This window comes from Hemiscyllium ocellatum, chromosome 13 (assembly GCF_020745735.1).
Source record: "Hemiscyllium ocellatum isolate sHemOce1 chromosome 13, sHemOce1.pat.X.cur, whole genome shotgun sequence".
Taxonomy (NCBI): Eukaryota; Metazoa; Chordata; class Chondrichthyes; order Orectolobiformes; family Hemiscylliidae; genus Hemiscyllium; species Hemiscyllium ocellatum.
The window spans coordinates 29248452-29276441 of NC_083413.1; the positions used below are offsets into that span (position 1 = coordinate 29248452).

The window sequence follows — 27990 nt, forward strand, 5'->3', positions numbered from 1 at the left end:
TTGTTTCTTTGTTTTTTATGTTTCAGGTCCGGTGACCTTTCCTCAGAATTGGGCAAGTTCTGAGGAAGGAATTGCTGGACCCGAAACATTAACTCTGATTTCTCTCTAAAGGTGCTGCCAGACCTGCTGAGCTTTTCCAGCAATTAATTTTTTTTTGTCTGAGAAGACATGATGATGTATAATCAATAAATGACAATGTATGAATTGACCATGGAGTGCAATCATTTGCAATTTTTGATGGATTTCAGGGGTACTTAATAACTTTAAATCTCTCACTCCATAGATGACATTTGCGGCTCCTCGATATGTAGGTTGGGGGCCATTTCGCATTCGGCAGCCCCTTCAATCACATTCTGATGGAAATGACACCCATCCAGAAAAACTCACCTCTGCTGAACAAGCTCTTGCAGACAGCCTGGGATCCCCTAAATGCCCAGGAAAACCCTGGAGAGTCTTGCGACAGAATATACCTGCACCTTCCTCAGCTGAAGAACCCCATGACAACAACAACACTGTACAAACAACATTTGGTGACCTTGATTTACTGGACTTTTAGTCAGTAAAAGTCTCCTACTGCTTCTGGATTTGCATTGATCCAAAAATAATGAAATAAATATTGTAATAAAGTTTATTGTTGTAAATTAAAGTCATTTGTTCCTGTCAATTCTACTCTTCTTACAGAACACATTTTTATCTATGGAGTCTATGAAAAGACATAAAGTTGAGGTCTATAATGGCTCTTGCAGGTTGTCATAGCTTTGACAGCTTTGTAGGTTTAAATAATTTCACACAAAATTATTAAAGGATAAACGTAAGAAATGTTCATTATTCATCAAGTAAAATAAAGAGATTTGTTGACAATGAGAATTTGTAGCGATGTTTCATGTGTTCTCAACTGTCAAAACACATGAAGGATGAAAGGGCTAATCACACTTCAAACCCTCTGGTTTGTCACATCACAGACTTCAATCCTTTTTTAGCATGCTGCTGTACATTTTCTCAATTAAAATGTAGGTAATTGATTTAAACAGAAGCTACAAGTAGCAAAGACAACATTTTCTTGAAAGAAGGAAAGAGTTATTATAGAACTTCTTAACCCCAAGAGAGAATAAAGATGTGATGTCAAGGATATGGCATTTGTGCAATCGTGTGGGTTCTCACATTCACACACACATACATACACAAAGTAAAGGTTAGGGGAGTTTGTCCCGTACAAATAAAAGTACAAGATAGAGTCCTTACAATGTTGTTGAGGTGTAAAGGTGTAAATCAAAATAGAGAATGATGGTTTTCACATGCCATCCGAGGAGCTTGCTGACTGGTTTCATTTTCCTTTGCAAATTTTAATTTTTAGTTCAGCTGTCTCCTGACTTGTTTGTGTTGGTTTCATTAAACTTGTCGACCTGTATGGACAGGTAATAGCTATGAGCATTTTCAGTTATTATTTTTGTTTCCTATTTAAAAAACACTTCAGTCTTTAGAAGTCTCAAATTAAGTTGGATGATGGAACCTAAATATGAACAATCCATTATTTATGCCATCTTGATACAGTTAATATAGGCAGTCAGATATCAGTCTAGATTTTCATATCAAGTTAAGTTTAGATTTGCTACTTAGATTCTGGCAGAAAAATCACAAATGTTTTGCATTTTGTCATCTCATTTAAATAATTATTCACAGTTGGCAGGGATACAGAGGATTAAATCTTGTCAACTACAAGGAGATAACTTCAGAGGTGGGAAGAAATTATTTTGGAAAATCTTTTGTTGGCACAGATCCCTGATGTGTTCCCACTTTGGCTAAGATATGCATCAGCTCTGAATGCTGCACTTTATCAGCAACAGATGTGCCCTCCACTGTGGTTGATATCCAAAAGGTGACTTGGAGGAGGTCTCTCAAAAGCAGGCCTTAGGACCAGCACAGTTTCCTGTACTGCTACCCCCTTCCCCATTCCACAGGAGAGCTACCTGTTCCACAATAATGGGCTAAATGTTTGCAAGTACAGTTTAAACTCAATCTTTCCTTGTTGCCCTAGAGGATGACTCCATCTAGCAGCTTCTCTCTTGAGTCCCTATCAGTGGAGAGAATTCCCACCTCTCTTGATGTGGCTGCCCACCAACCAGGACCTTTGGTTGTCCCATTGGCCTTTCCATCTGTATAACCCACCCACCATCCTTAATTGAATGGTGTTCCTGGAGGCAAACTCTCAACTGACACCTTGTGGTAAGATTGCATGGATGAGCATCTGTTAAAAATTATCACCTTTTGGAATGGCTCTGATTGCTGATGAAAAACTGAAGGCAATACTTTTCTAGCTGTAAAATCTGTGAAATTAAAGTCAGTTGTAGAATTTTTGATCATTCTACACTGAGATGGTCCATGGGTTTGGTGCCTATCATTTCTGACTCCTGGTACTCTTTACAAGTCATGTCTAACTAGACAATGTAATTTATGATTATGGCTATCATGATGTACTTCATTCCAGCCAGTCATTCTAACACAGGCATAAAGGCAGGTAGTGCAGGAGTCTTCTGTGGCTATCCCCATTTCAAACAAGTAAGCTACCTTGGAAAATGTAAGGGGTGATGAATTCTCAGGGGAATATAGCATAAACAGCTAAGTTTCTAGTATTGAGACTGGCTCTAATGCAATGAGAGGTACGTCGGGTTCCAAGAGATTGATTGTTTCAGGGGACTCTCTAGTCCAAGGCACAGAAAGACATTTCTGTGGCCAGCAATGAAAAATCGGAATGGTGTGTTGCTTCCCTGGTACCAAGATCAAGGATGTCTCAGAGAGGGTGCAGAATGTTCTTAAGGGGGAGGGTGACCAGCAGGAGGTCATTGTACACATTGGAACTGACGTCAAAGGAAGGGAAAAGGATGAGATTCTGAAAGGAGCATACAGAGAGTTAGGCAGGAATTTAAAAAGGAAGTCCTCGAGAGTAGTAATATCTGGATTACTGCTAGTTCTATGAGCTAGTGAAGGTAGGAATAGAAGGATAGAGCAGATGAATACATGGTTGAGGAACTGATGTATAGGAGAAAGATTCACATTTTTGGATCATTGGAATCTCTTCTGGGGTAGAAGTGACCTGTAGAAGAAGGATGGATTGTACCTAAATTGGAACGGACTAATATACCCATACATGAAGGACAGGTTGCACCTGAACTGGAGGGGCACAAATGTTCTAGGTGGGAGACTTGTTAATGTGGTTCAGGAGGGGTTGAACTAGTTTTGCAAGGGGGTGGGAACCAGAGCTACATAACTGAAAGGGGGTTAGTTGTAGATGGGGCAGTGACAGGATGTAGTGAATCTATTGGGAAGGTGTTTCACATGATGAAACAAAGGGATCAGTTAAAGTGTGTCTGCTTTAATGCAAGGAGTGTCAGAAATGAAAGTGATGAACTTAGAGCATGGATCAGTACTTGGGACTATGAAGTTGTGGCCATAACAGAGACGTGGGTTTCACAGGGGCAGGAATGGTTGCTAGATGTTCCAGGATTTAGAACGTTTAAAAAGAACAGGGACGGTGGAAAAAGAGGAAGGGGGGGGGGGGGGGGTGTAGCATTACTCATCAAAGAGTCCATCACAGCTATGGAAATGAAGGTTGCCAAGGGAAGTTTATCTACTGAGTCAGTCTGGGTGCAAGTTAGGAACAGCAAGAGAGCAGCCACCTCATTGGGATTTTTTTTTACAGATCCCTAATAGCAGTAGGAAGATTGAAGAACACGTGGGCTGGCAGATTTTGGAAAAATACAGATGTAGTAGGGTTGTTGTTATGGGTGACTTCAACTTTCCCAATATTGACTGGAACCTCCTTAGTGCAGCTGGTTTGAATGGAGCCATTTTTGTCAGGTGTGTTCAGGAGGGTTTCCTTACTTAGTATGTAGACAGACCGACGAGGGGAGAAGCCATTTTGGATTTGGTGCTTGGCAATGAGCCAGGACAGGTGTCAGATCTCATGATGGAAGCACACTTTGGTGACGGTAACCACAACTGCCTCACATTTACCATAGCCTTGGAGAGGGAAAGAAGCAGTTACCAAGGGAAGATATTTAATTGGGGAAAAGGAAATTATGACGCTATCAGACAGGAGTTGGGAAGTACAGAATTGGAGCAATTGTTCCACAGAAAGGGCACAACAGACATGTGGAGAATGTTTAAGGAGCAGTTGTTGCGAGTGATGCACAAATTTGTTCCTGTGAGATAAGCAAGAAGGGGTAAGGTTAAGGAGCCCTGGATGATGGGAACAGAGGAACTTCTTGTCAAAAGGAAGAAGGCAGGTTACGTAAGGTGGAAGAAGCAAGGATCTAGTACAGCTTTGGAGGATTACAGGCTTACTAGAAAGGAGCTCAGAAATGGACTGAGGAGAGCCAGGAGCCATGAAAAAGGCTCGGCAGGAAAGATTAGGGAGAACCCAAAGGCATTTTACTCATATGTGAGGAAAACAAAAATGATCATGGAAAAGGTAGGTCAGAGATAGCATAGGGAACTTGTGCATGGAGTCTGAGCAGATAGGGAAACCCCTAAATGAGTTTTTCGCTTCAGTTTTCATAAGGAAAGGGACCTTGTTGTGAATGAGAACTTTGAGGAGCTGGGAAACAGGTTTGAACAGATCAAGATTGAAAAAGTTGGTATGCTGGAAATTTTGGCAGACATTAGGATTGATAGGTCCCCAGGGCCAGACCAGATTTATCCTAAGTTGCTCTGGGAAATGAGAAAGGAGGTTGCTAAGCCACTGGCGAAGATCTTTGCTTCCTCACTCTCCATGGGAGTCGTACCGGATGATTAGAGGGAGGTGAATGTTGTTTCACTTTTCAAGAAGGAGAATAGGGAAATCCCTGGCAATTCCAGACCAGTCAGTCTTATATCTGTGGTCAGCAAGGTTTTGGAAGGAATTCTCATGGATAGGATTTATGACTATTTGGAAAAGCATAACATGATTAAAGGCAGTCAGCATTGCTTTGTGAGGGGCAGGTCATGCCTCACAAATCTTATTGAGTTCTTTGAGGAGGTGACGAGACAGGCCAACAAAGATCGAACAGTGGATGTGGTGGATATGGATTTCAGCAAGACATTTGATAAGGTTCCCCATGGTAGGCTCATTCATAAAGTCAGGAGGTATGGGATACAGGGAGATTTGGCTGTCTGGATTCAGAATTGAGTTGGCTGACAGAAAGCAGAGAGTGGTTGTTGATGCATTATGCCTGGAGGTCAATGGTGAGTGGTGTTCTTGGGCCTCTGCTCTTTGTAGTTTTTATAAATGACTTGGGTGAAGAGGTTGGGGGGTGGGTTAGTATATTTGCCGATGTCACAAAGGTTGGAGGTGCCATTGATAGTATTGAGGGCTGTTGCAGACTGCAGTGCAACGTAGACAGGATGCAGAGCTGGGCTGAGAAAATGCAGATGGAGTTCAACCTGGATAAATGCGAAGTGATGCATTTTGGAAGGTCGAACTTGAAATGTGAGTATAGGATTAAAGACAGGATTCTTGGCACTGTGGAGGAACAAAGGGATCTTGGTGTTCAAGTGCATAGATCCCTCAAAGTTGCCACCCAAGTGGATAGGGTTGTTAAAAAAGCATATGGTGTTTTGACTTTCATTAACAGGGGGATCGAGTTTAACAGCCGCGAGGTTTTGCTGCAGTTCTACAAAACCCTGCTAAGACCACACTTGGAATATTGTATCCAGTTCTGGTCGCCCTATTATAGGAAAGATATGGAAGCTTTGGAGAGGGTGCAAAGAAGGATTACCAGGATGCTGCCTGGACTGGAGGGCTTGTCATACGAAGAGAGGTTGACTAAGGTTGGACTTTTCTCTCTGGCGAGAAAGAGGAAGAGAGGTGACCTGATTGGGGTATACAAGGTAGTGAGAGGCATGGATAGTGGCAATAGCCAGAGACTTTTCCCCAGGGCAAGATTGACTGGCCCGAGGAGTCATAGTTTTAAGATATTAGGAGGAAGGTATAGAGGAGACAACAGAGATAGGTTCTTCATGCAGAGAGTTGTGAATGCATGGTATACATTGCCAGCAGTGGTGGTGGAAGAAGAGTCATTAGGGACATTTAAAACCCTTAGGTCTCTTTTTTATCTTTCTCCTCTCACCCTAAACCTATGCCCTCACCCAGCCCAGGGAAAAGACTTTGTCTTTTTATCCTATCCACGCCCCTTATAATTTTGTAAACCTATATAAGGTCACCCTTCAGCCTCTGATGCTCCAGGGAAAACAGTCCCAGCCTGTTCAGCCTCTCCTTATAGCTCAAATTCTCCAACCCTGGCAATATCCTTGTAAGTCTTTTCTGAACCCTTTCAAGTTTCACAACATCTTTCCGATAGGAAGGAGACCAGAATTGCACGCAATATTCCAACAGTTGCCTGACCAATGACCTGTACAGCCGCAACATGACCTCCCAACTCATGTACTCAATACTCTGACCAATAAAGGAAAGCATACCAAATGCCTTCTTCATTATCCTATCTACCTGCGACTCCACTTTCAAGGAGCTATGAACCCGCACTCCAAGGTCTCTTTGTCCAACAAGACTCCCGAGGACCTTACCATTAAGTGTATAAAAGTGATGGAAGCTAGTACAATTGCCGCATTTAAAAGACATCTGGATGGGTATATGAATAGGAAGGGTTTTGAGGAATACCCCTGTTTCTGAGCTGTACACCTCTATGACACTATGACACAGAAAAAACTCAGCAGGTCTGGTAACATCTGTCGACAGACCTGCTGAGTTTCTCCAGCACTCTCTGTGTTTGTTCCAGACTTCCACCATCCACAGTAATTTGCTTTTATTTGATTGATTTTAGCACCCTGGCTTTCAATGGTGGATATGGCCTGAGCTGTGAATCTGTCCTGTCAGGAAGCTAGTAGGTCAATAAGAGATATGTTCATGACATCATCACTTTATCATGACATATGACCTGATGATATAAAGATTGAATACTTCACCTCAACTCAGACCACCTAAAGCATGCTCTATGTTGTAACGGGATAGCTTAACATTAACTCAGACATAAGTGTGCCTGTGATTCTCGTAATTGAAGATAGTTACTGTAATGAATCCCCCATCTAAATCCTTCCATTAGATGCTTAAAATAATCTGTTTCCCAGACAAAGGTTGCTGTCAGTAGCCTTCATCTGACACTGGCAGGTAGTTTTAGAATGACTGATTTTTGTACGGGCTAGCTGTCTCTTCTCACTAGAAGTAGCGAGGCAGGTGGGAATTACATGATATCTATTTAAAATGTTCTATATAATGCAGGGCAGGAAGTTGAAGTGGGAGTGTTCAACCAATTGGCTTTTCATATTAGTTTCCTGTGTAAAGCTGAATTAATTGCACACAGGGCTCTCGTTCATATATATTACCCTAATAACAACCAGATATGCTGTGCAATTACATTTCACTTGAGTCAACATGGACTTTGGCACATCTCAGGAACAGCAGAGTGCAACTCAAATACAATTCTACATCGGAAAAATCAGGTGGCTGTGTGATGCATTTCTTCCCACCCAGCTTCCATATTCCATTTATAGTTTAGTGCTCATACACATCTGTTGAGTTGGAAGATCCAAAGTAATAGATGGGAAGTCTTCTTTCAGATTCCTCCTCTGGCTTCTCAATCTGTGTTGAATGAAGGTGTACACCCCTTTCAGCAGGAAGATGCCAGCAATCAAGGCGTAGAGACTCCCATAAATCAGAAACTGGAGAATAAATGAGGCAGAGATTGGTTTTTCCAATGAAACATTTTTGAGACCATTGAGAGAAAGAGAAAATATTGCGACAATTAATTTCAATCAGTTATTATAGAATTAATGATACTTAGAGTTATACTTTTAACTTCGGTTCTGTTAACAGCGTTAATATCAAGAGAGTTTGGATACATTTGTTTGAGTTCAATTAGAACTCTGAACCAATAAAAAAGATCAACCATTAATCATGAAATCTTTTCAGTGAAAGCAGTTGTAACAATAAAACTTTCACTATTTACTTTTTACTAAAACCTCTTCAGCTTTTCAAATTCTGGCGTTCATACTGTGATCATTAACATTGCAATCGATCGATCTGTCTCCCTATTTTAATCATTTTCTCCTCTCACAATTGAATCACCTTGTAAATAAAGATTTCATTCTAGAATCTAGTTGCCTGGAATTATTTAGTGGAAGTGGATTAATAAATTCCTTATATGGTGTCAAAACGTGGAGTAGATATGCTATTGGATCTGCAGGTAAGCCTGGTAATGGCATTCTGCAGAAATTGGGGGTAAAGAGGTTGGATTTGAGATAAAAATACAGAGAACTACCTGGAAGAAAGGTGCCTGTACAGGTGAGACTCCCTCAGTCTGTGGAAAGGCTGCTATGTTCAACTGAATTGGCCCAATCGTTGGTGGTCCTCCTGCCTTGCTGAAATATTAATGGTGGAGGGGGCAGGGAGTGAGTACAATGCTGCTCAGTCGCACTGAATTTTTTGTTGTCTCCCTCCTGGCAGCTCAATTCCTGAGATGGCCACAGTATTGTCCCCTAAGCTGCTGAAATATATTGAAGCCAGCATAATTCTCAAATAGACTATCTACAGCAGCTTCACAGAATAATAGGTCCCTGGTGCTGTGAGGCAGCAATGCTAACCACTGAGCCACTGTGCCACCCACTTTTTCTGCATGTTTGGACAGCGGGAGGAAACTGGAGCACCTGACGGAAACGCACACAGACACGCTGAGAACATACAAACTCCGCACAGTCACTCATCGCTGGAATCGAGCCTGGGTCTCTGGTGCTGTGAGGCAACAGTGCTAACCACTGGGCCACCATTCAATAAATACTGGTGAAATTTCAGCAACTCAGGGGTGCGTGAATTGCCTCAAATCAGTCTGATTCGGCAATGGAGACTGCAGTTTCACTCTTATCACTTCATCTAGGAATATCTGCTCAGACCAGGAGTACTGATGATATGTTAATGCCATCCTTGCCTGAAGACCTTTCCTCAATTCACTTGTGGGATGTGGGATGTGGGTGTCCCTGGCTGGCCAAAAAGGCATGACATACTAAATCCATGCCCTCTCCTTCACTCTGATGGCCTTACATAAGCAGGCAGCTGTTGCATCCTCAATAAGGTTAGCTTGGATAACATGGTTTAAGGTCACACTATATCTGGATCAGCCTGACTTAGCAGATGTTCCAGTGGACTCCTGCAAATACTTATTATAGATTTTAGGAAGGTATCAGTTGGTTAGGACATAGAACATAGAATATTACAGCGCAGTACAGGCCCTTTGGCCCTTGATGTTGCGCCAACCTGTGAAACCAACCTGAAGCTCATCAAAATGACACTATTCCATTCTCATCTATATGTTTATCCAATGTCCATTTAAATGCCCTTAAAGTTGGTGAGTCTACGATTGTTGCAGGCAGGGTGTTCCACGCTCTTACTACTCTCTGAGTAAAGAACCTACTTCTGACATCTGTCCTATAACTATCACCCTCAATTTAAAGCTATATCCCCTCGTGCTAGCCATCTCCATCTGAGGAAAAAGTCTCTCACTGTCCACACTATCTCATCCTCTGAGCATTTTACATGCCTCTATTAAATCACCTCTCAAATTTCTTCTCTGAAACAAAAACAACCTCAAGTCCCTCAGCCTTTCACCAAAAGACCTTCCTCCATACCAGGCAACACTCTGGTAGATCTCCTTTGCACCCATTCCAATGCTTTCACATCCTTCCTCTAATGTGGTGACCAGAACTGTACACAATTCCCCAAATGTAGCCCCACCAGGATTTTGTACAGCTGCAACATGATCTCATGGCTCTGAAACTCAATCCCTGTATCAATAAAAGCTAACACACTGCATGCCTTCTTAACAACCCTATCAACCTGGGTGGCAACTTTCAGGGATCTATGTAAATGGACACTGAGATCTCTCTGTTCATCCACACTACCAAGAATCTTACCATTAACCCAGTACTCTGTATTCCTGTAACCTCTTCCAAAGTGAATCACCTCACAATTTTCTTCATTGAACTCCTTTTGCTACCTCTCAGCCCAGCTCTGCAGCTTATCTCTATCTCTCTGCAACCTGCGACATCCTTCAGCACTATTGAAAACTCCACTGACTTTAGTGTCATCTGCAAATTTACAGATTCTACACCTTCATCTAGGTCATTTATAAAAATGACAAACAGCAATGGCCCCAAAACAGATCCTTACGGTACACCACCAGTAATGAAATCCAGGATGAACATTTCCCATCAAGCACCACCCTCTGTCTTCTTCTGACCCAAACCGCTAAATCACCCTCAATTCCATTCCTCCTTATTTTCTGTACCATGGGGAACCTTATCAAATGCTTTTCTGAAATCCATTTACACCACATCATTTGCCATCATCCACCTGTTTGGTCACTTTCTCAAAGAACTCAATAAAGTTTGTGAGGCATGACCTACTCTTTACAAACTGTATTGACTATCCCTAATCAACTTTTTCCTTTCTTGATGATTATAAATCCTATCTCTTATAATCCTTTCCAACACTTTACCCACAACCAAGGTTAGGCTCACTGGTCTATAATTGCCAGGGTTGTCTCTACTTCCCTTCTTGAACAAGGGGACAACATTTGCTATCCTCCAGTCTTCTGGAAATATTCTTGTACACAATGATAACATAAAGATCAAAGCCAAAGGTTCTGCAATCTCCTCCCTAGCTTCCCAGAGAATCCTAGATTAAATCCCATCCAGCCCAGGGGACTTATCTATTTTCACAATTTCCAGAACTGCTAACACCTTCTTCTTATGAACCTCAATTCCGTTTAGTCTAACAGCCTGTACCTCAATATTCTCCTCAACCACATTGTCTTTTTCCAATGTGAATACTGATGAAAAATATTCATTTATATCCTCTCCTATCTCCTTGGACTCCACACACAGCTTCCCACTAATGTCCTTGACTGGCTGTAATCTTATGTAGTCATTCTTTTATTCCTGACATACCAGTAGAAAGCTTTAGGGTTTTCCTTGACCTGCCATAGTCTTCTCATGCCCCCTCCTGGCTTTTCTTAGCTCTCTTTTTAGGTCTTTTCTGGCTAACTTGTCACTCTTAAACACTCTAACTGACCCTTCATGTCTCATTATTACATACACCTCCTTCCTCTTAACAAGGGATTCAGCTTCTTTAGTACACCACAGTTCCCTCGCTTGACCACTTTTTCCCTGCCTGACAGGGAAGTAGCTGTTCCTTGAACAAGCTCCACATTTCAATTGTGCCCATCCCCTGCAGTTTCCTTCCCCATCCTAGGTATCCTAACTCTTGCCTAATTGCATCATAATTGCCTTTCCTCCAGCTATAACTCTTGCCCTGCAGTATATAACTATCCCTTTCCATCGCTAAAGTAAACCTAACTGAATTGTGGTCACTGTCACCAAAGTGCTGGACTCTGACACCATGACTAACAATGCCACATCTCCCCCTCTTTTACCACCTTCCCTGTTCTTACTGAAACATCTAAATCCTGGAACCTGAAACAACCATTCTTTGTCCCTGCTCTATCCATGTCTCCAGAACGGCCACAGCAACAAAGTCCCAGGTACCAAGTCATGCTGCAAGTTCACCCACATTACTGTGGACGTTCCCGGTATTGAAGTAGACATACTTCAAACTACCTTCCTACCTGCCAGTACACTCTGATTTATGAACTCACTACTCTCAACCTTCTGTACACTGGAGCTTCAATTCAGGTTCCCATCTCCTAATTATGATTAGTCAGGTAGAAATGAAAGTGGCAAATTGAGTTTAAACCAGGAAAGTAGAAATTGATCGCTTTGGTGAAGGCAAGAGAGTACTTAACATATGATAGGACATTGAGAAATGTGTTATTAAAGTTCTATCGTAGGGGATGTATCAGGGTATAAGGGATGATGGCCAATGTACACTCATTTTTTTTTTTGTCATCTTGTTCTTTTAAACCTGTCACAGAGTTCCTGATCACCTCTGTATTTGACAGCCCCAACAGCTGCTTCTGGACTTCCTCAAAGTCCAGCTAACCAGACTCTCATTACAACTCATCTGGCTGGAACCAAAACTAGAGCATCCATGGTACAATTACACGGGAAATATTTGTGGAGTCGGAATTTTCAGGACTTTGCACTAATGAGCCAAGAGCAAACTTTCAATCAGAGAATGCAATACAGCACTAAGCTTAGAGGGAAATAAGTACAGGACTGAAATTAAAATGAGGATTAGGAAAACCAGGTGAGGGTATGAAATAATATTGGCAATTAAAATCAAGCTAAAAACTAATTTTGAAAAACATGAAAACAACAAAACAACTCAGGAAAGAGTTGGGCTTATTTGAAACTCAGAATGTATATTGAAGGTGGAAGAAGTTGCCTGGATCTTAACAAATACCTTCAGCCTGAATTTTCATGCTGATGTGCTCTCCATCTGGCAAATATTCAGATATTTGATGGTATAAGCTTCGAGGAAGGCATGAAATATGAAGGAGTATAGCACCTTCATGAAGTAGATAAATTGTCAACCCCAGATGTTGCTCAGTGAGGTAATGGAGAAAGTACCACTTTGCAATCCTTTTCAACTGCATCTTTGGTGTTGGAGGACAATTGTTTATAAAGGAAGAAAGATTTGGATTTAATAATTACAGGCCAGCCAGCCTAACCTTGGCCCTGGACAAATTATCATAAAATAAATTCCTGGAGGCAGTATGAAATTGTCATGTGGAAAGGTAGACAGCAAATTGGTAATGCTCAACAGGATGTTTTTGTGATAGGAAGGTTCTTTTTAAATGGGGTTCACCCGGTATTAGAATCTATACTTTTCTGGTACAAATTTCAATGATTTTGACTTCAATGTAGGACTTAACTTCTGAAGGAGATAGCTGAAGAGATAGTGATGATCTTTCAAGCATCACTAGAATCAGAGAAGGTCCCAGAGCACTGGAAAATTGCTAATGTGACACCCCTGTTTAAAAAGGGATTAATGCAAAAATGGACGGTTACAGACCAATTAGCCTCATCTTGGTCATGAGTCAGATCTTGGAATGTGTTGTTAAGGATGAGATTCCTGAATACTTGGAAGTGCATGGTAAAATAGGGCAAATACAGCATGGCTTCATTAAGGGGAGGTCATGCCTGACAAATCTGCTAGAATTCTTTGAGGAAGTAATGAGCAGGTTAGGCCAAGGAGAGCCAATGAGATGTTACCTAGGTAAAAACAATGACTGCAGATGCTGGAAACCAGAGGAATGGATGTTATCTACCTGGACTTCAAGACGGCCTTTGACAAGGTGCTGCACAGGAGGCTACTGAGTAAGATGAGGGCCCATGGTGTCAGAGGCAAGGTGCAAGCCTGGATGGAAGTTTGACCATCTGGCAGAAAGCAAAGAGTGGGGATAAAAGTATCTTTCTTAGGATGGCAGCCTGTGACAAGTGGTGTTCCGCAAGGCTCAGTTTTGGGACCACAACTCTTCACTTTATGCATTAACAATCTTGGTGAAGGAACTGAGATTATTCTGACTAAGTTTGTAGACAATACAAAAATAAGTGGGCGACATGTAGCGTCGAGGAGGCAGGGAGGCTGCAAAAGGATTTTGATAGATTAGGAGAGTGGGCAAAGAAGTGACAGCTGGAGTACAATGTGGAAAAGTGTGAGGTCATGCACTTGATAGGAAGAATAGAGGTCTGAAGTACAAAGAGACTTGGAAATTCTAGTCCAGGATTCTCTCAAGGTAAACTTGGGGTTGAGTCAGTAGTTAGGAAAACAAATACAATGATGGTGTTTATTTTGAGAGGACTTGAATATAAAAGCAGGGATATACCTCTGAAGGTCTATAAGGCCCTAGTCAGACCACATTTAGGGTATTGTGCACAGTTTTGGGCCCTATATCTCAGGAAGTTTGCACTGGTCTTAGAGCGTGTTCAGAGGAGGTTCATTACAACGGTCCCAGGAATGAAAAGCTTAACATATGAGGAATGTTTGCGGAATCTGGGTTTATACCAGATGGAGTTTAGAAGGATGAGAGGGGGCTTCTAATGGAAACATACAGAACACTGAATGGCCCGGACAGACTGGATATTGGGAAGATGTTCCCATTGGTTGAAGAGACTAGAACCTGAGGGCACAGCCTTAGAGTAAATGGAAGATCTTTTAGAATGGAAGTAAGGAGAAACTTCTTCAACCAGAGAATGGTGAATCTATGGAATTCATTGCCAAAGAAGGCTGTGGTGACTAGGTCGTTGTGTATATTTAAAACTGAGATAGATAGGTTCTTAAGTATCAAGGGGATCAAGGGTTACAGGAAGAATGGGGTTGAGAAACTGATCAGCTATGATTGAATGGTGCAGCAGACCCTATGTTTTATGGTCTTATGATTCCATGGTGGCAGAGTAAAGGAGCTGAACCTGGGGCTCATTGGCTTTCCTCTTTTTTGTTTCTTTTTTCGACTTATTCTCTTTTTCTTCCTTTTTCTTTATTCTTTGCTTTTTTAACTTTAAAGCCTAGAGAGCAGTGAGGGAAGGAGTAGGTGTCCAGTAGCAGGGGCAGTGGCAACAACACAATACAAGCTGGACACAGTCCCAGCCCAGCCCAGGGTTTCCCATTGAGGGAGGAGTAGGTCCCTGGCTGGCTCCCATGGACTGGAAGGCCAGGTTGGGCCAAAGCTCCTGGTCTGCAGCCCTGCCCAAGCGCCTGAAGGAGCAGAAGCATTGACAAAAGGGAAGGACAGTGGATCAGTGGCTGCGTCTAGCGGAGCATCTGATTGGGAACAGGAGGATCCGCCCGGTTCAGTGATGAGATAGCTTCCAGTGGCCTGGAGTAGCAGCCTCGATCAGACATGGCGGAGACTTCTGGCCCAGTATTCCAGCGATCGTGGCCATCTTGTCCCAGCCTTTCCCAGCATGACTTCCTCATCCCAGAATGGCAATCTCATCCCGGAATGGCGATTTTGTCCCAGAATGCTGATCTTATCCCGGAAAAACAATATTAACCTGGAATGGCAATCTCATCCAAGAATGGTAATCTTGTCCCGGAATGGTGATCTTGTCCAGAAATGGAATTTTCATCCAGAATAGTGATTTCTTCTTGGAACGTGATCTCATCCAGGAAGACGTTCTTGTCCTGGAATTGCGTTCTTGTCCAGGAATGGCAATCTTATCCTGGAATGGTGTTCTCATCCCAGAATGGTAATCTTGTTCCAGAATAGCGATTTTATCCTGGAATAGCGATCTCATCCAGGAACGGCGTTCTTGTTCTGGAATGGCAATTTCATCCTGGAATGGTGATCTCATCCCGGAATGCTGATTTTGTCCTGGAATGGTGATCTCATCCCGGAATGCTGATTTTGTCCTGGAATGGTGATCTCATCCAGGAATGACCTTCTTGTCCCAGAATGGCATTTTTGTCCAGGAATGGCAATTTCATTGTGGATTGGCCTTCTTGTCCAGGAATGGCGTTCCTGTCTCAGAATGGTGATCTCATCCTGGCAGCATCTTCAGTGTATTCCATTGTTCCTTAATTGATGTTTCCTGAGCCCAGGAGCTGTTAACTGAACTGTAGTGAATTTTGTTTTTATTATGTTTTACTTCTTATACTTTTATTATGCTTTAATTCTGTCATTAATACAGGTGCCATGGTATGGCCACTTATCAAACTTTTCACTGCATTTTTCATGTAACAATGCACACGATAATAAATTTCTATTCTCTTCTAAATATTGGTCAAGTGTGTCATTGTGAAGAAGATGGCTATGGACTGCAGGAAGGTATCAATAGACTCATCAGGTGGAAATAAAAATGGCAAATTTCGAGAATTTGGAGCAATCTCTTTTGTACAGAAGAACAGGCCAAAGTGGAACGTAACAATTGACAGAAGAGTGAAGTGCACAGACAAACAGAAGAACAGTGGAATGAATGTCCACAGGTCCCTTTACAAGTACCATATGTCAATTCAGAAATGTGTCACAAACTGATGGGATTTATATTTCAGAAAATCTGACTGTTGTCAGCCCATACGCAGCAAAACAAGCAAGTCAATGTCGAGTGAGCTGGTAGCAGTAATGATGCATTCTTTCTGCAGCAGATCACTGCACCTTCTTCATTCGAATATGTATTATAAACAGGAGTGTTAATCTTGAGTAACAAAATCAATGATATGACTCTTCACTCTGATGTACAAGCAACTCAGATACAGGGAACAGCCTTTTAAAGTTTGCTGATGCCACAAACTTTACAAAGAACCAATTGAGTATTGCTGGAAAAATGTCACCTCTTGTTGATGTTTTTATCTTGCATTCATCAGGAGAATTAGCAAGAATATTGCAATATTGAAAATTTTCAAAATAATGTGTCTTTTTTCAGCAATACTCACATTCTGTACAATGACAGGACTGAAAAGTGATGAAGGCAGTTACAGGCTTAGGATGACACTGACAGTATGCTGAAATAGGAGGGAGCATTTCAGATGATGTTCAAGGTGGGAAAGTAAAAAGACCTGTGAATCTGGAGGATTAAAATGGAAATTCAACAAACTATAAACAGCATGACTTTGAAAAGTAGATGAGTGGAGCTGACCTTACTGTCCACATATACAATTTTTAAAATTTTACAGGATAAATTAAGGAAGTGGCCTTAAAAATGGTTGATTTAAGTTTATAAACCGGGGAAAGAATAAAGCGATCTTGCTAGAACTTTATAACTGACTGGTCTTGCGTCAGCTAGTGTACTGTGGGCAACTTTGGACACCACACTGTAGGGGACATGTCAAGGCTTGAGAAAGAACATAACAAAAGGTAGCCAGTATTTTATGAGGGAATATTTCAGTATTCTTTCACAAGATGAAGTGTCACTAGCCCTTGCAATAAGTGCTGACATTCAGCTTGCTCTCCTAATTATTTACTGTGCCTGCAAGTGAACCTATTTTTAATTATTTGTTCATGGGCTATTGGCATCACTGGTAAGGTGAGCAATTATCGGTGATCTCTAACTGTCCTTGAGAAGGTGTTGCTAAACTGTCTTCTTGAACTGTTGCTGTCATTGTGGTGTAAGTCACAGGGATGTTAGGAAGGCATGGAGAAAGAATAGCTTCAGGCTGGAAAAGTCAGGGCTGTTCTGAAAACAGAGAAGGTGGCACTATGGAGGTTTACACGGAAATGAAATGTTTTGTTACTCAGATTGGATGAGGGTCAATAACTAGATTCAAAGTTATTAGAAAATTATTAGTTATTAGTGCCAGTTGATAAGATATCTTTAAATCATACAGCTTTTGGGATCTGAACAATTTCACCTGAAAATGTGGTGATATCTGATTCTATTAATAACCTATCAAACAGGACTCACAGTTTATGAGAAGATGAAGAAATATTAGAATTTTGGATAAAATGTTGTGTACTTCAGTACTGTAGCTCTTCCAAAGAGCAAGTACATGATGGGCTGATTGGACACCATCTGTGCTGTGGGTTTCAGTAATTTAATGACTAATGTTATCGTGTTAGAACAATTCAGCACATGTCGTTGATAAAGAATTTAATCAGATTGTCAGAACTTTATTGAGGCAAACGTAAAGACAGATCAATAAGTAGATTACCTGGGTAACAATGTCCAGTCCCAGACCGCTTGAATCAACTACAACAATAGTCAAGATGGTCTGAAGTATTAGTGCCATGCAGTTGTTTACTCCAAACAGCAGGGCATAACGTTCCATACAAAGGTTTGATGCAATATGGAATCTGGGAATCAATAAAACAGAATTGTCTCTCGTGTTGAGTTGAAATTTGTCAACAATTTCTGTGAAAAAATGGCAATTTGATCAAAATTTGGTCTTTGCTCGTAACTAAATTTGAGTAACAAGCACAAGGATAGTGACACCACACAAGGTAAAGCAGCCTGTTTGATTGGCACCACATTTACAAAAAGTTATTCACTGCACCCTCAATGCAGATTAGCAGTAGTGGGTACCGTCTTCAAGATGCAATGCAGATATTCACCCAATGTTCCTTTGACTGCACCTTTCAAACCCACAGATACTCCTGTCTCGAAGGACAAGGACAACAGATATGCAGGAATGCCACCATCTGCAATTCTCCTTCAAGTCAACCACAATCCTGACTTAGAAATATACTTGATGTGGAGGTGCTGTTGTTGGACAGGTGGACTGAGGAAGGAGCAGAGGCTCTGAAAGCTTCCGTTTTCACATAAACCTGTTGGACTATAACCCATTGTTTTGTGATTTTTGACTTAGAAATATATTAATATTCCTTTAGTGTTGATCTGTCAAAATCCTGGAACACTGTCCCTCTCTTACGGGATGGTGGGTAATGTTCCTTCTAAGGTGTTGCGGCACATGGTGATTGCCATCCCGATGTCTTTCAGCATTGACTCCTGGTTTTGGAGGACCACACAAATGAAATCAAAATTAGCAGGAATGCTGATTGTGTGTCCCCCTACAGCAAATGGACTGCAATGGGAAACTCAAGGGAACTTTAGAATGGGCAATAAATGCTGGTCCAGCCAATGATATCCACATCCTGTGAATAATTACAAAACAAACCCCTAATTGTGATGTTATTAAGATTGCCACAAGTAGAATCAGTTACAAAAAGGTCAATCATCACTATAGTAATGACTTTATGCCAGTTCTGTCTACAATCCAGAATTAATTGTGAGGTGGTATCTTAGAAATCAATCAATATTAGTATCAGTTGCAGATATCAAGTTAAAAGAAGCTGCACAATACAAGTTAGCTCTTCGTGCCTTTTAAAACAATTTTAGGAGAACATTTTTAGGGGGGGGGGCGAGTTAAAGTATGTGACAACATGCTAAAAAAAGGTGAAGAAAATTATCAAAGTTTGGATGGTGTCTGATTATCTTGTGCAATTGAGCCTCAGAGTGTGAGATTCTTACGACAGATTGTGAACATATGATCAATAAGGAAGTAATCTCCCACAAAGGACTAAGCAATTATTACTGAATTTCATCCTCTGCTCATTTTAACATAACGATGGATTATCATTTTTTTTAAAAGGAACAGTTTTATCTTTAAAATTTCTACAACTGATCCTAACATATTACAACTAAACATATCCAAGGGCTCCCTCCCTAACAACTGTTATGTTGTGAATAATGTTTGGGAAGGTCTGGTAGCTGGTGGTCTGTCTTTTGTCTAAGCTGGGAGCAATGCCTGACATTGAGGGAAGGAATGAGAAATAACAGTAAAATAGTGTGGGAGTTGGACATACAGTCAGAAACCTTAGCTGTACTCACGTGGTTATGGTAATAAGTAGCATGTATGAGGCTTTGAATATCATATAACCAACATAGCAAACCCAGATGTTATTTGTAGTGTCCATGACGAATAGAGCAGCACTGCTAACTCCTGAGAAGATTCCCAGAAACAGTTCTCCCCAGACAGCCCAGTCCAACGTAATATAACCCACACCAAAGGAGGTAATGGCACCTAGAAATGGTGAAAGTAACAAATCAAATCTTCAGCCACCATTGCAGTGCAGTTACTGAGGAATTAGGATAACATCTATGGGTTAACATATTGTTACAACTAGTGGGCAGATGAGCAATTGCATTCAGTATTCATCAAGTAATATTGTTCACAAATAATTATTAAGCTTTTGATTTGAGAATTGCTTTGAATTTCTGACCAGGGCTATGTAGGAAGCTTATTATATTATTCTTCACAACTCTATCATTATTTCATATCTAAGGTGCTGAAAGGTAAAGTTGTAAATTGAAAAGAACTGAATTTGGATTTGGAATAAAATTGAAGTTAATTCTTACGTATGAAAACAGCATTGTTTCCTTAATTTCAATTCCATTTATTTACCAACATTAAACAGTTCAAACCCATGAAATGGTAAACTGGTCAAATCAAAATTGTGCAACATATGTACTACGGAGAATCAAAACCCAGCATATTGTAGCCAACCTTGATAAACTAGTGTGAAAGCAACTAAAAACAAACATGCATTTTATGCTCTTTTTCCAAAATCTAAACGTTCAAGTTTCTAAATTGGAGTAAACTAAGTTTGTGACCATCCTTAGGGCTGTATTTTTCTTATAGTGGTCATCTTTTATTTTAATTATTTGTTACTGGGGTATGGGAGGCTAGGCCAGTCCTTATTGCGCATCCAGAATAGCCCTTTAATTGAGTGGGCTACCAGGCCATTTCAAAGTGCAATTCAGAGCCAACCACATTGCTGTGGGTTTTGCGTCACATTTAGGACAGATCAAGTAGGATGTCAGACCTTCTTCCTTAATGGGCAGTAGTGAACCAAATGGGCTTTTATGACAATGGTTACCATTAGGCTAGCTTTTTTTAAATTCCAATTCAAATCTCAGCATCTATCATGCTCCAATTCAAATCCTTGTCATCAGAACAGTAGCCTGGTATTCTTGATCATTAGGTTCAGTGTTATAACGACTATGCCATCACCTCCTCAATGATATTTCTAATCAATCCAATCAGCTGTGTTGTGCTACACATCAGGAATAGATGGGACTTAAAACTAGGCCTCTCGATCAAGAGGTAGCATCTTGAGAGTCATCCAGTGGTTGATGTGCGGATATTTTCTAATCAACCTGTTCAGCACTGTTATGACACACCACTTCACCTCTAGAGCAGGTGGGTTTTGAACTCAGGCCTCCTGGCTCAGAGGTAGGGATATTATCGGTACACCACAAGGGTTCCTCATCTCAGCACTGATATTTCAAATCAACCCGATACCAGCTTCAGTATAATTGAAATATATAAATAATGATGATGTAACTGATAATGTTATTCTTGCATCAGCAAAATAGATCAAAAGCAGAGATCAGATTGGAGAGCGAAGAAGCTTGTAAAAGGGAGAGGTCTTAGACATTACACTAGAGAGCTGAATCCAGTAACCTATAATGCATAATGTAAAGAAAGAGTATGAAAGTAATGAAGAACATGAGAAATACGTATTCTAGGATAAGGACGAAGTAGGAATACCAGAGACCAAGAGGATCAGTACCTCAGTAAAAGGCAGATCATTCTAAGCATGTGTACGCCGTTACCCATGGCTCAGAGATACTAAGAAGTATCTAACAATGCCTGCAAAAGTGTTGACATAAAACATGGAATAAACCAATAGCTGACAGGTGTCATTCCAGGGCCTCACACCATGTGGTATGCTATAGGGAAAATTCATATCTTATAATTTTGTGAGATCAGGAATTTCTTTCCCTTTCTCCACAGAGTACAGCAAATCAAACAGTGTTGAAGACTGGTGCACCACTGATGAGAGTAGAACTGATGGCTTTGTTATCAACATGCAGTGCACAGAACATTAAATGAAAGGCTGAATCTTGCTTTTTTTTGTATAAGTCCACTTTGAATTGGACTTTTCGGAGGGTTTTTTTCACTTCAAGGCATAGTGGGGTTCAATTGCAGTATCTTTACAAAAACCTCAATAACCACCTACCACCCTTGTTGTTGCATCCATCACATCCGACCCTGGTCCCATTTTACCATGTGCCATTCCCAGAACGCCATACCACTTAGCAGATATGTGCTGAAAGACTGGTACCACGTGAGGCTGCACCATCTGCAGAAGGTAACTCCATACCTTGATAAGCACTGGCATTCCATAGCTACCCTGCTCATCAAAAGCATTTCTGGAAGATGTTGGAGTTGGAGAAGATGGCAGCACAATTCTGCAATACAGATCTACAGTTTATGATTAAGGGGATATATTGATGAGGCGCACTGTCATTACACAAAGATGCACACTCCCTTGACTGAAGATTGCTGACCAGCCAGCCTGGTTGCATAACTGTGCTAAGTGGCACAGAAAGGCAAGACATGGCATGGATATATTGTGAGCAAGCAGGTAGGCACTAAGTGAGCAAGTACTGAGAAAGCAAGTAAACAACCTTGAGATGTAACTTGGCTCAATCCTTCAGCTGGTTCCTGTCCTCCTGCAGCTAATTGCAGTCCTCCAATGCTAGCTGCCAGTGGACCCAACAATACAAGTCTCTGTTTTCAGAGTGCACTGCCAGTGTATCAAAGAGGTGCCAAGATGTTTGCAAGGGGTTGAAGCTACCAGACGGACAATAGGTAATTAAGGCTAGTACCTGTGGATTGTGATTTGAGCTGCAGTTTGGACAAATGCAATATGGAGATTGTTCAAAGCAAGCAAAAAGTTGAATATACTAGGTTCCCACCCTGGTTTCCACATTGAGTCCTCTTAATGTCTTCCTTGTTTAGTGTGGTTAGTAAGTTAGGAAGCTGAATATTAATGAGTCAAGTTGGGCTGTCAAAATGTTATTTAACAACCAATAATCTCCTAAATTAGCAAATCACCACTGTCTAGCAAGAGACTCACCACTTCGCTTGTGAAAAGTATAAAAGATGGTCTGAGATGCTATAGATACCAATATGTACTTTGCTGGACCTCTTATCTAATTCTACCACTCATGTCACAATAGTCCATTGACTCAGACCCTGATAAGATTCTGCCTTTGATATTTACAAATTTGCAGCTTCCTTTTGGGGCACAGCAGTTCAGTGGTTAGCACTGCTGCCTCCCAGCACTGGAGACCCAGGTTCAATTCCAGCCTTAGGCGACTTTCTGTGTGGAGTTTGCACATTCTCCCTTTGTCTGTGTGGTTTCCTCCAACTGTCCACAGTTGTGCTGGTCAGGTGAACTGGCTATGCTAAATTGCCCACAGAGTTATGTGCATTAGTCAGAGGGGAAATGGGTCTGGGTGGTTTACTCTTCGGAGGGTCAGTGTGGACTGGTTGGGTCGAAGGGCCTGTTTCCACACCATAGGGAATCTAATCTAATAAATTTAAATTATTAAGTCAGCTCAGCAAGAGACAGAATTAACTTCTTACTATCTAATAACTCCTGATAATCAGTAAAGTTCTCATTCATTTCTCCTGTTACATGGAATCTTGCTGAAGGTGTGCCTCTTAGGTGGTACTAATATATATACATTACAGTAATGTTTTACAAATGCAGATAGGATGCATTTATAAGCAATCCTAAATGACTTTGAGATAATAAAAAATGTCATTGTAAATGTCAAATGTATTTTTTTTTATTAAATAGACCAGAGATCAGAATTTTACAATGTGATTTTTTTTATGATGTTAAAGGACTACCTTTGATTTGTGATGCTATATTATTGGTAGATAGGTTACTTAGCAATTATGTACATGTAGGAATGCTTATTTTCCAGTATTGGTAAGTTGTTTACTTGGATGTATTCATGTCATCTGATCATTTTAGTGTGATGGAACTCTTATTGGATTTATTGGGTAGAATGTTTCCTGTGTGAACATAGAACATGCAGCAGTACAGTACAGGAACTGGCCCTTCAGTTCACAATGTCTGTGGAGACCATGATACAATTCTAAACTAATCCCATGTGCCTGATCATGTTCCTTATCACCCTAATCATTCCCTGTTCATATGTCTGTCTAAATGCCTCTTAAACTTTGCTATTGTATCTGCTTATAGCATCTCCCCTGGCAGCTCGTTCCAGGCATGCCCACTACGTCTGTGTAAAAGCTTTTCCTTGCACATCCCCTTTAAAATTTCCTCTTCTCATCTTAAACCTACGTTCCCTAGTCTTTGACATTATCCACCCTATCTAAGATCTTGTAATTTTATATACTTCAATCAGATTGCTCTTCAGTCTCTGACACGCTACAAAACCAATACTAGTTTGTCCAAACTCTCCTTATAGCTAATGCAGTCCAATCCAGGCAACGTCCTGGTAAACCTCTTCTACATCCTTTCCAAAGCCTCCACATCCTTTCTGGAGTGCAGTGGCCAGAACTGCACACAGTATTCCAAATGTGGTTTGATCAAAGCCCTAGACAATTGCAACATGACTTGCCAACTTTAATACTCAATGAATGCAGATGAAGGCAAAAGTCTTCTTTACCACCTGATCTACTTGTGTTGCCACTTTCAGAGAGCTATGGACTTTGACACCAAGATCCGTTGGTGTATTAGATCTCTCTGGTCTGAAGGATCCAGAAATTTTCAGTACACTTTCCTCTTATATCTGACTGATGTGATATCAGGGTAGGATGCAAGATGGAAAGGGGTATATTGTGCCAGGTAGCTAGGGTGCCAACTGAGAAGGAGAATACTATAGATAAGGATGTCAGATGAATTTGGCTAGGGTGCCTGGTTTGTCAGGTGGGTGATGTGCCGGATATCATGTAAGAAAGATTTCTGCTCAGTAGGTTGCCAACTGGGGAGGACATAGTACACAAGGGATAAAGAGACAGCTGAGCAGGAGACAAAGTGGCAGATGAGTAGGCTGTTGTGGTGTAGGGTGCCAAGGTGTAAGATGAAAATGTGCTGCTGGAAAAGCACAGCAGGACAGGCAGCATCCAAGGAGCAGGAGAATCGACTATTTGGGCATGAACCCTTCTTCAGGAATGCCGAGGTGTAAGGTAAGTAGGGTCCTAGCTAGATAATGTACCAGCTGGGGATAGAGTAGGGTGCTTGGGGTGGGTTGGCAGATGAAGGATACAGTCCTAGGTAAGTAAGTTGCCAAATGATTCAGGGGTACAATGCCAAGTAAGTAGAGTGCCAAGCAGGTAGGGTACAGGTATGCCAGAGGGTATTTTGAATAAAGTTCTGGGGGATGTGTAGATGGAGTTGTGTGAAGTAATTATTGAGTCAGTTTAATAATTACTCAGGAGTTAGACAATATATTTAATGTGTGGCAAACAGTGTTGTAGTGCTTATTATTTCACTTAATTTCATTGGAGTCCTCTGCAAACACTGATTTCAATTGAAAATTCAATTTTCCAGGCAATTCTTTTGGACTGGGGATTCTGTAGTGTCTCCATGTGCAACACGTAACTAAACTAGCATAACAACAGTTTGGCCAGAAAATCCGTACCATTGAGTTTTGTGCAGCAATGTTTTACATGTGTCATTTACAGTAATGTAACCTAAAATCAAAGCTGTACCTGTGAGAGTTGTCAGTGCCTCTACACCACCATTATACACAGAGACGTTCTTGGATGGTGCAATATGATCCCAGAGCACTTGAACATAATTGAAAATCTGATAATAGCCACAAGTAGCAATGGCCCACCAGAAAGACCAATAAAGCAGATTTCTTGATGAGTAACAATTCTTAAAGTCAGACCAAAGCTGAAGTATCATTTTCAGAAAAGTGTTTTTCTCCTTTATATTCAGCCAGTGGGTTAACCATTTTTGTTCAGAGAAGAAACTTTTCTCAGAGGATCCTTGCATATTTTTCTTGAAGTTTATACGGCCATTAGATATGTTTGATTTTGTTGAGTCATTTGAGGATTTATCCGAGTTTTGGAAGAATATGCTTTGCCTGGGCATGGGTAGTAAAAATGATGTTACCAGGGCTACAGTCACTGATCCCAATGAAATGGCATTTAGATCGAAATAGGAGACAATATCCAGAGAAACCAAAAGTTGTGCCATTGTTGATCCCACTGTATAAGCAGTCAAAGTAATACTTCGGCAGTAACTGGTCACTTTCTGGTAATGCTCAGCATTAACAACACTATAAATATATGAGTAGTAAGCCACTTCTGTAGCTGATACAAGGCCATTGTTGAATTGAAGATAGTGCATAGCCATCATTCCGTCTGCAAAGAGTAGCAATATATAGTTAATCATCAAAGCAACACCTTGTATAATGATGACAGGCTTGTATCTTAGGTAGTCAGTGAACAAGAAGACTGGGATCAGTAGTGCCAAGAATGAATACGTCCAAATGGGGAACAATCGGTTCGTAACCTGACCAAAACAGAAAGTACTTTAAGTTTACTTGGATTTTGACCAGAACAGCCACAATCAATAAATTGTATTTTTAAATAGGTTATTGAATATATTTGGAAATGATTCAATTGATATTACTGAGGAAGTGCGGGATAGAATATGTATTCCATGAATTGACAAGTAAATCAGTTGCTTGTTCTCAGCAATGTGGTTTGGCACATAATGTGGGACAGAAAGAATTTTGCATTGTCAGAGATGCAGCCTTCAAATGAAATGTTAAACTGAGAACTGAGCTGGAGAAGTTAAGCAGGAGATTATTCTTGATGATCTGATGAATAAGAGTTTCTCAATCAAAATTGCAAAAGTAGTTATTTGCCATTATCATATTTTTGTCTTCTTGCCATGTGTTAGTTGGTTTCTGCACTTCATATAATGATTACATTTTAACAGGAATTTATTAACTGTAAAGTTTTTTTTCAGCAGATCTGGTGGCTTTCTTTCTATGGCATTTCTTTGTTATACATGAATTATGGTAAGTACAAGTGGGATATAGCTAAATGCTATGCCTGCTTACCGTGATTCCTGTTCTGATCACATGTTGGCCAAAAGGCAAATTACAATCATCAGAGATAAAATTTTAAATGGAAACTAAAGTCCTCCACAGATTGGATACTAGTCTCTGTGACCTTTTGTTTGTGGCATGTGACCTCCTTATGACTTTAAAAATCACACAACACCAGATTATAGTCCAACAGGTTTAATTGGAAGCACACAAGCTTTCGGAGTGTCGCTCCTTCATCAGGAGTGACGTTCCGAAAGCTAGTGTGCTTCCAATTAAACCTGTTTGACTATAACCTGGTGTTGTGTGATTTTTAACTTTGTACACCCCAGTCCAACACCGGCATCTCCAAATCCTTATGACTTGATTGACATGAAAAATAATATCCAAAATAATGAACAGAGATGACATAAGGTTTCACTATTTTTAAGCACATTTTGTTTATAGGATGCCCATTTGTTAAATAGACTTTTCATGAATGCATAAGTTATAAAACAGGAGTTTGAAATAAAAGTGATTTTGCTAAGTAGAAGTCACAACAACAGCTGAGTGTGCAGAATGTCTGAAAGTACACAGTGGTAGCATTCTCACCTCTGAAAGTTGTGGGTTTTAGCCCAACTCTAGAAACATGAGCATTTAATCCAGGTTGACACATTATGCTGAAGTGTGCTGCACTTCATAAGTTGTTAAACCCATTACACTCTCTCAAACACTAGTTATATCCCTCAATCACCTCCTAAAGCAGATTACGTGACCATTCATTTCATTACTCATTGCCTGCAAACTGATTACTGTGTTTCCTACATTACAGTTCTAACTTTTAGAAATATAGTGTAGTGTTTTGGGACAATCTAAGGTTGTGAAAGGTGCAATAGAAATGCAAATTATTTCTTGCTATCATCAGAGAAATGGTCATTCTAAGCCAATTGAAACTTTTAGAGACAAAAGAAAAACATTCCATATTTGAATTCATCCAAATGCATGTGCCCACATCAGCTAAAGTAATTCTGAATCATATTTGTATGAAACATAAGATAGTGAAATGTATAAATTCAATCATATTTTGTTTTTGTACTAGAATTTTCTGAATGCGTACCTGATCAATGGTGAAATTTTTGTATGGTCCAACTAAATATGGTGTCAGAAAGGGCTCTGCAGGCTTCATTGTTGCAAAAAATCCATATGTGCATAAGACCAGTGTAGGATATACCCATTTCTTTTCTCTCACTGTTTTCCAACAATCCATCGCTGTAAGGTTTGGAAAATCACAATTCTACGAAATGTCACTGATTGTCAACTCCTTTTCATCAGACTGCTGCAGTTCATTTGCAGACTATTGAAGTAGCTAAGCTGCCTCTTTTGAAGTGAGCTGACAGAATGGAAATGGAATTGATTAAATTGTCTGGATTGCAATGCCTCGCTGAATTGAATGATTGGCTGCCTTACCCAATGATTTAATTACAAAATGTATTTCATCTTGGTTGGACTGAAACTTTGGTCTCTTTGCCTATCACTTTATATGAATTTATGACTTTGAAGTTATTTGGAAGATTACAAAACACCATAAATTTATACCACCCTTTGCTTTAATTCACCTCTTAATAACTGAGTCATTAAGAACTCTTTGAATCTGAGATTGATGATAAAACTGAAATGTAG

The 27990-nt window shown here is 40.6% G+C and overlaps 1 protein-coding gene across 1 annotated transcript; it reads right to left on the reverse strand.

The window, feature by feature from the left end:
- Positions 1-7536: 7536 nt before the first annotated feature.
- slc19a3b (solute carrier family 19 member 3b) lies at positions 7537-27577 on the reverse strand. Its single transcript, XM_060834429.1, has 5 exons — positions 27428-27577; positions 24980-25790; positions 19267-19459; positions 17591-17732; positions 7537-7710 (listed from the first exon to the last, which is right to left on the reverse strand). Exons 1-5 carry the CDS (start codon positions 27575-27577, stop codon positions 7537-7539), a joined length of 1470 nt encoding a protein of 489 aa, XP_060690412.1.
- Positions 27578-27990: the final 413 nt, after the last annotated feature.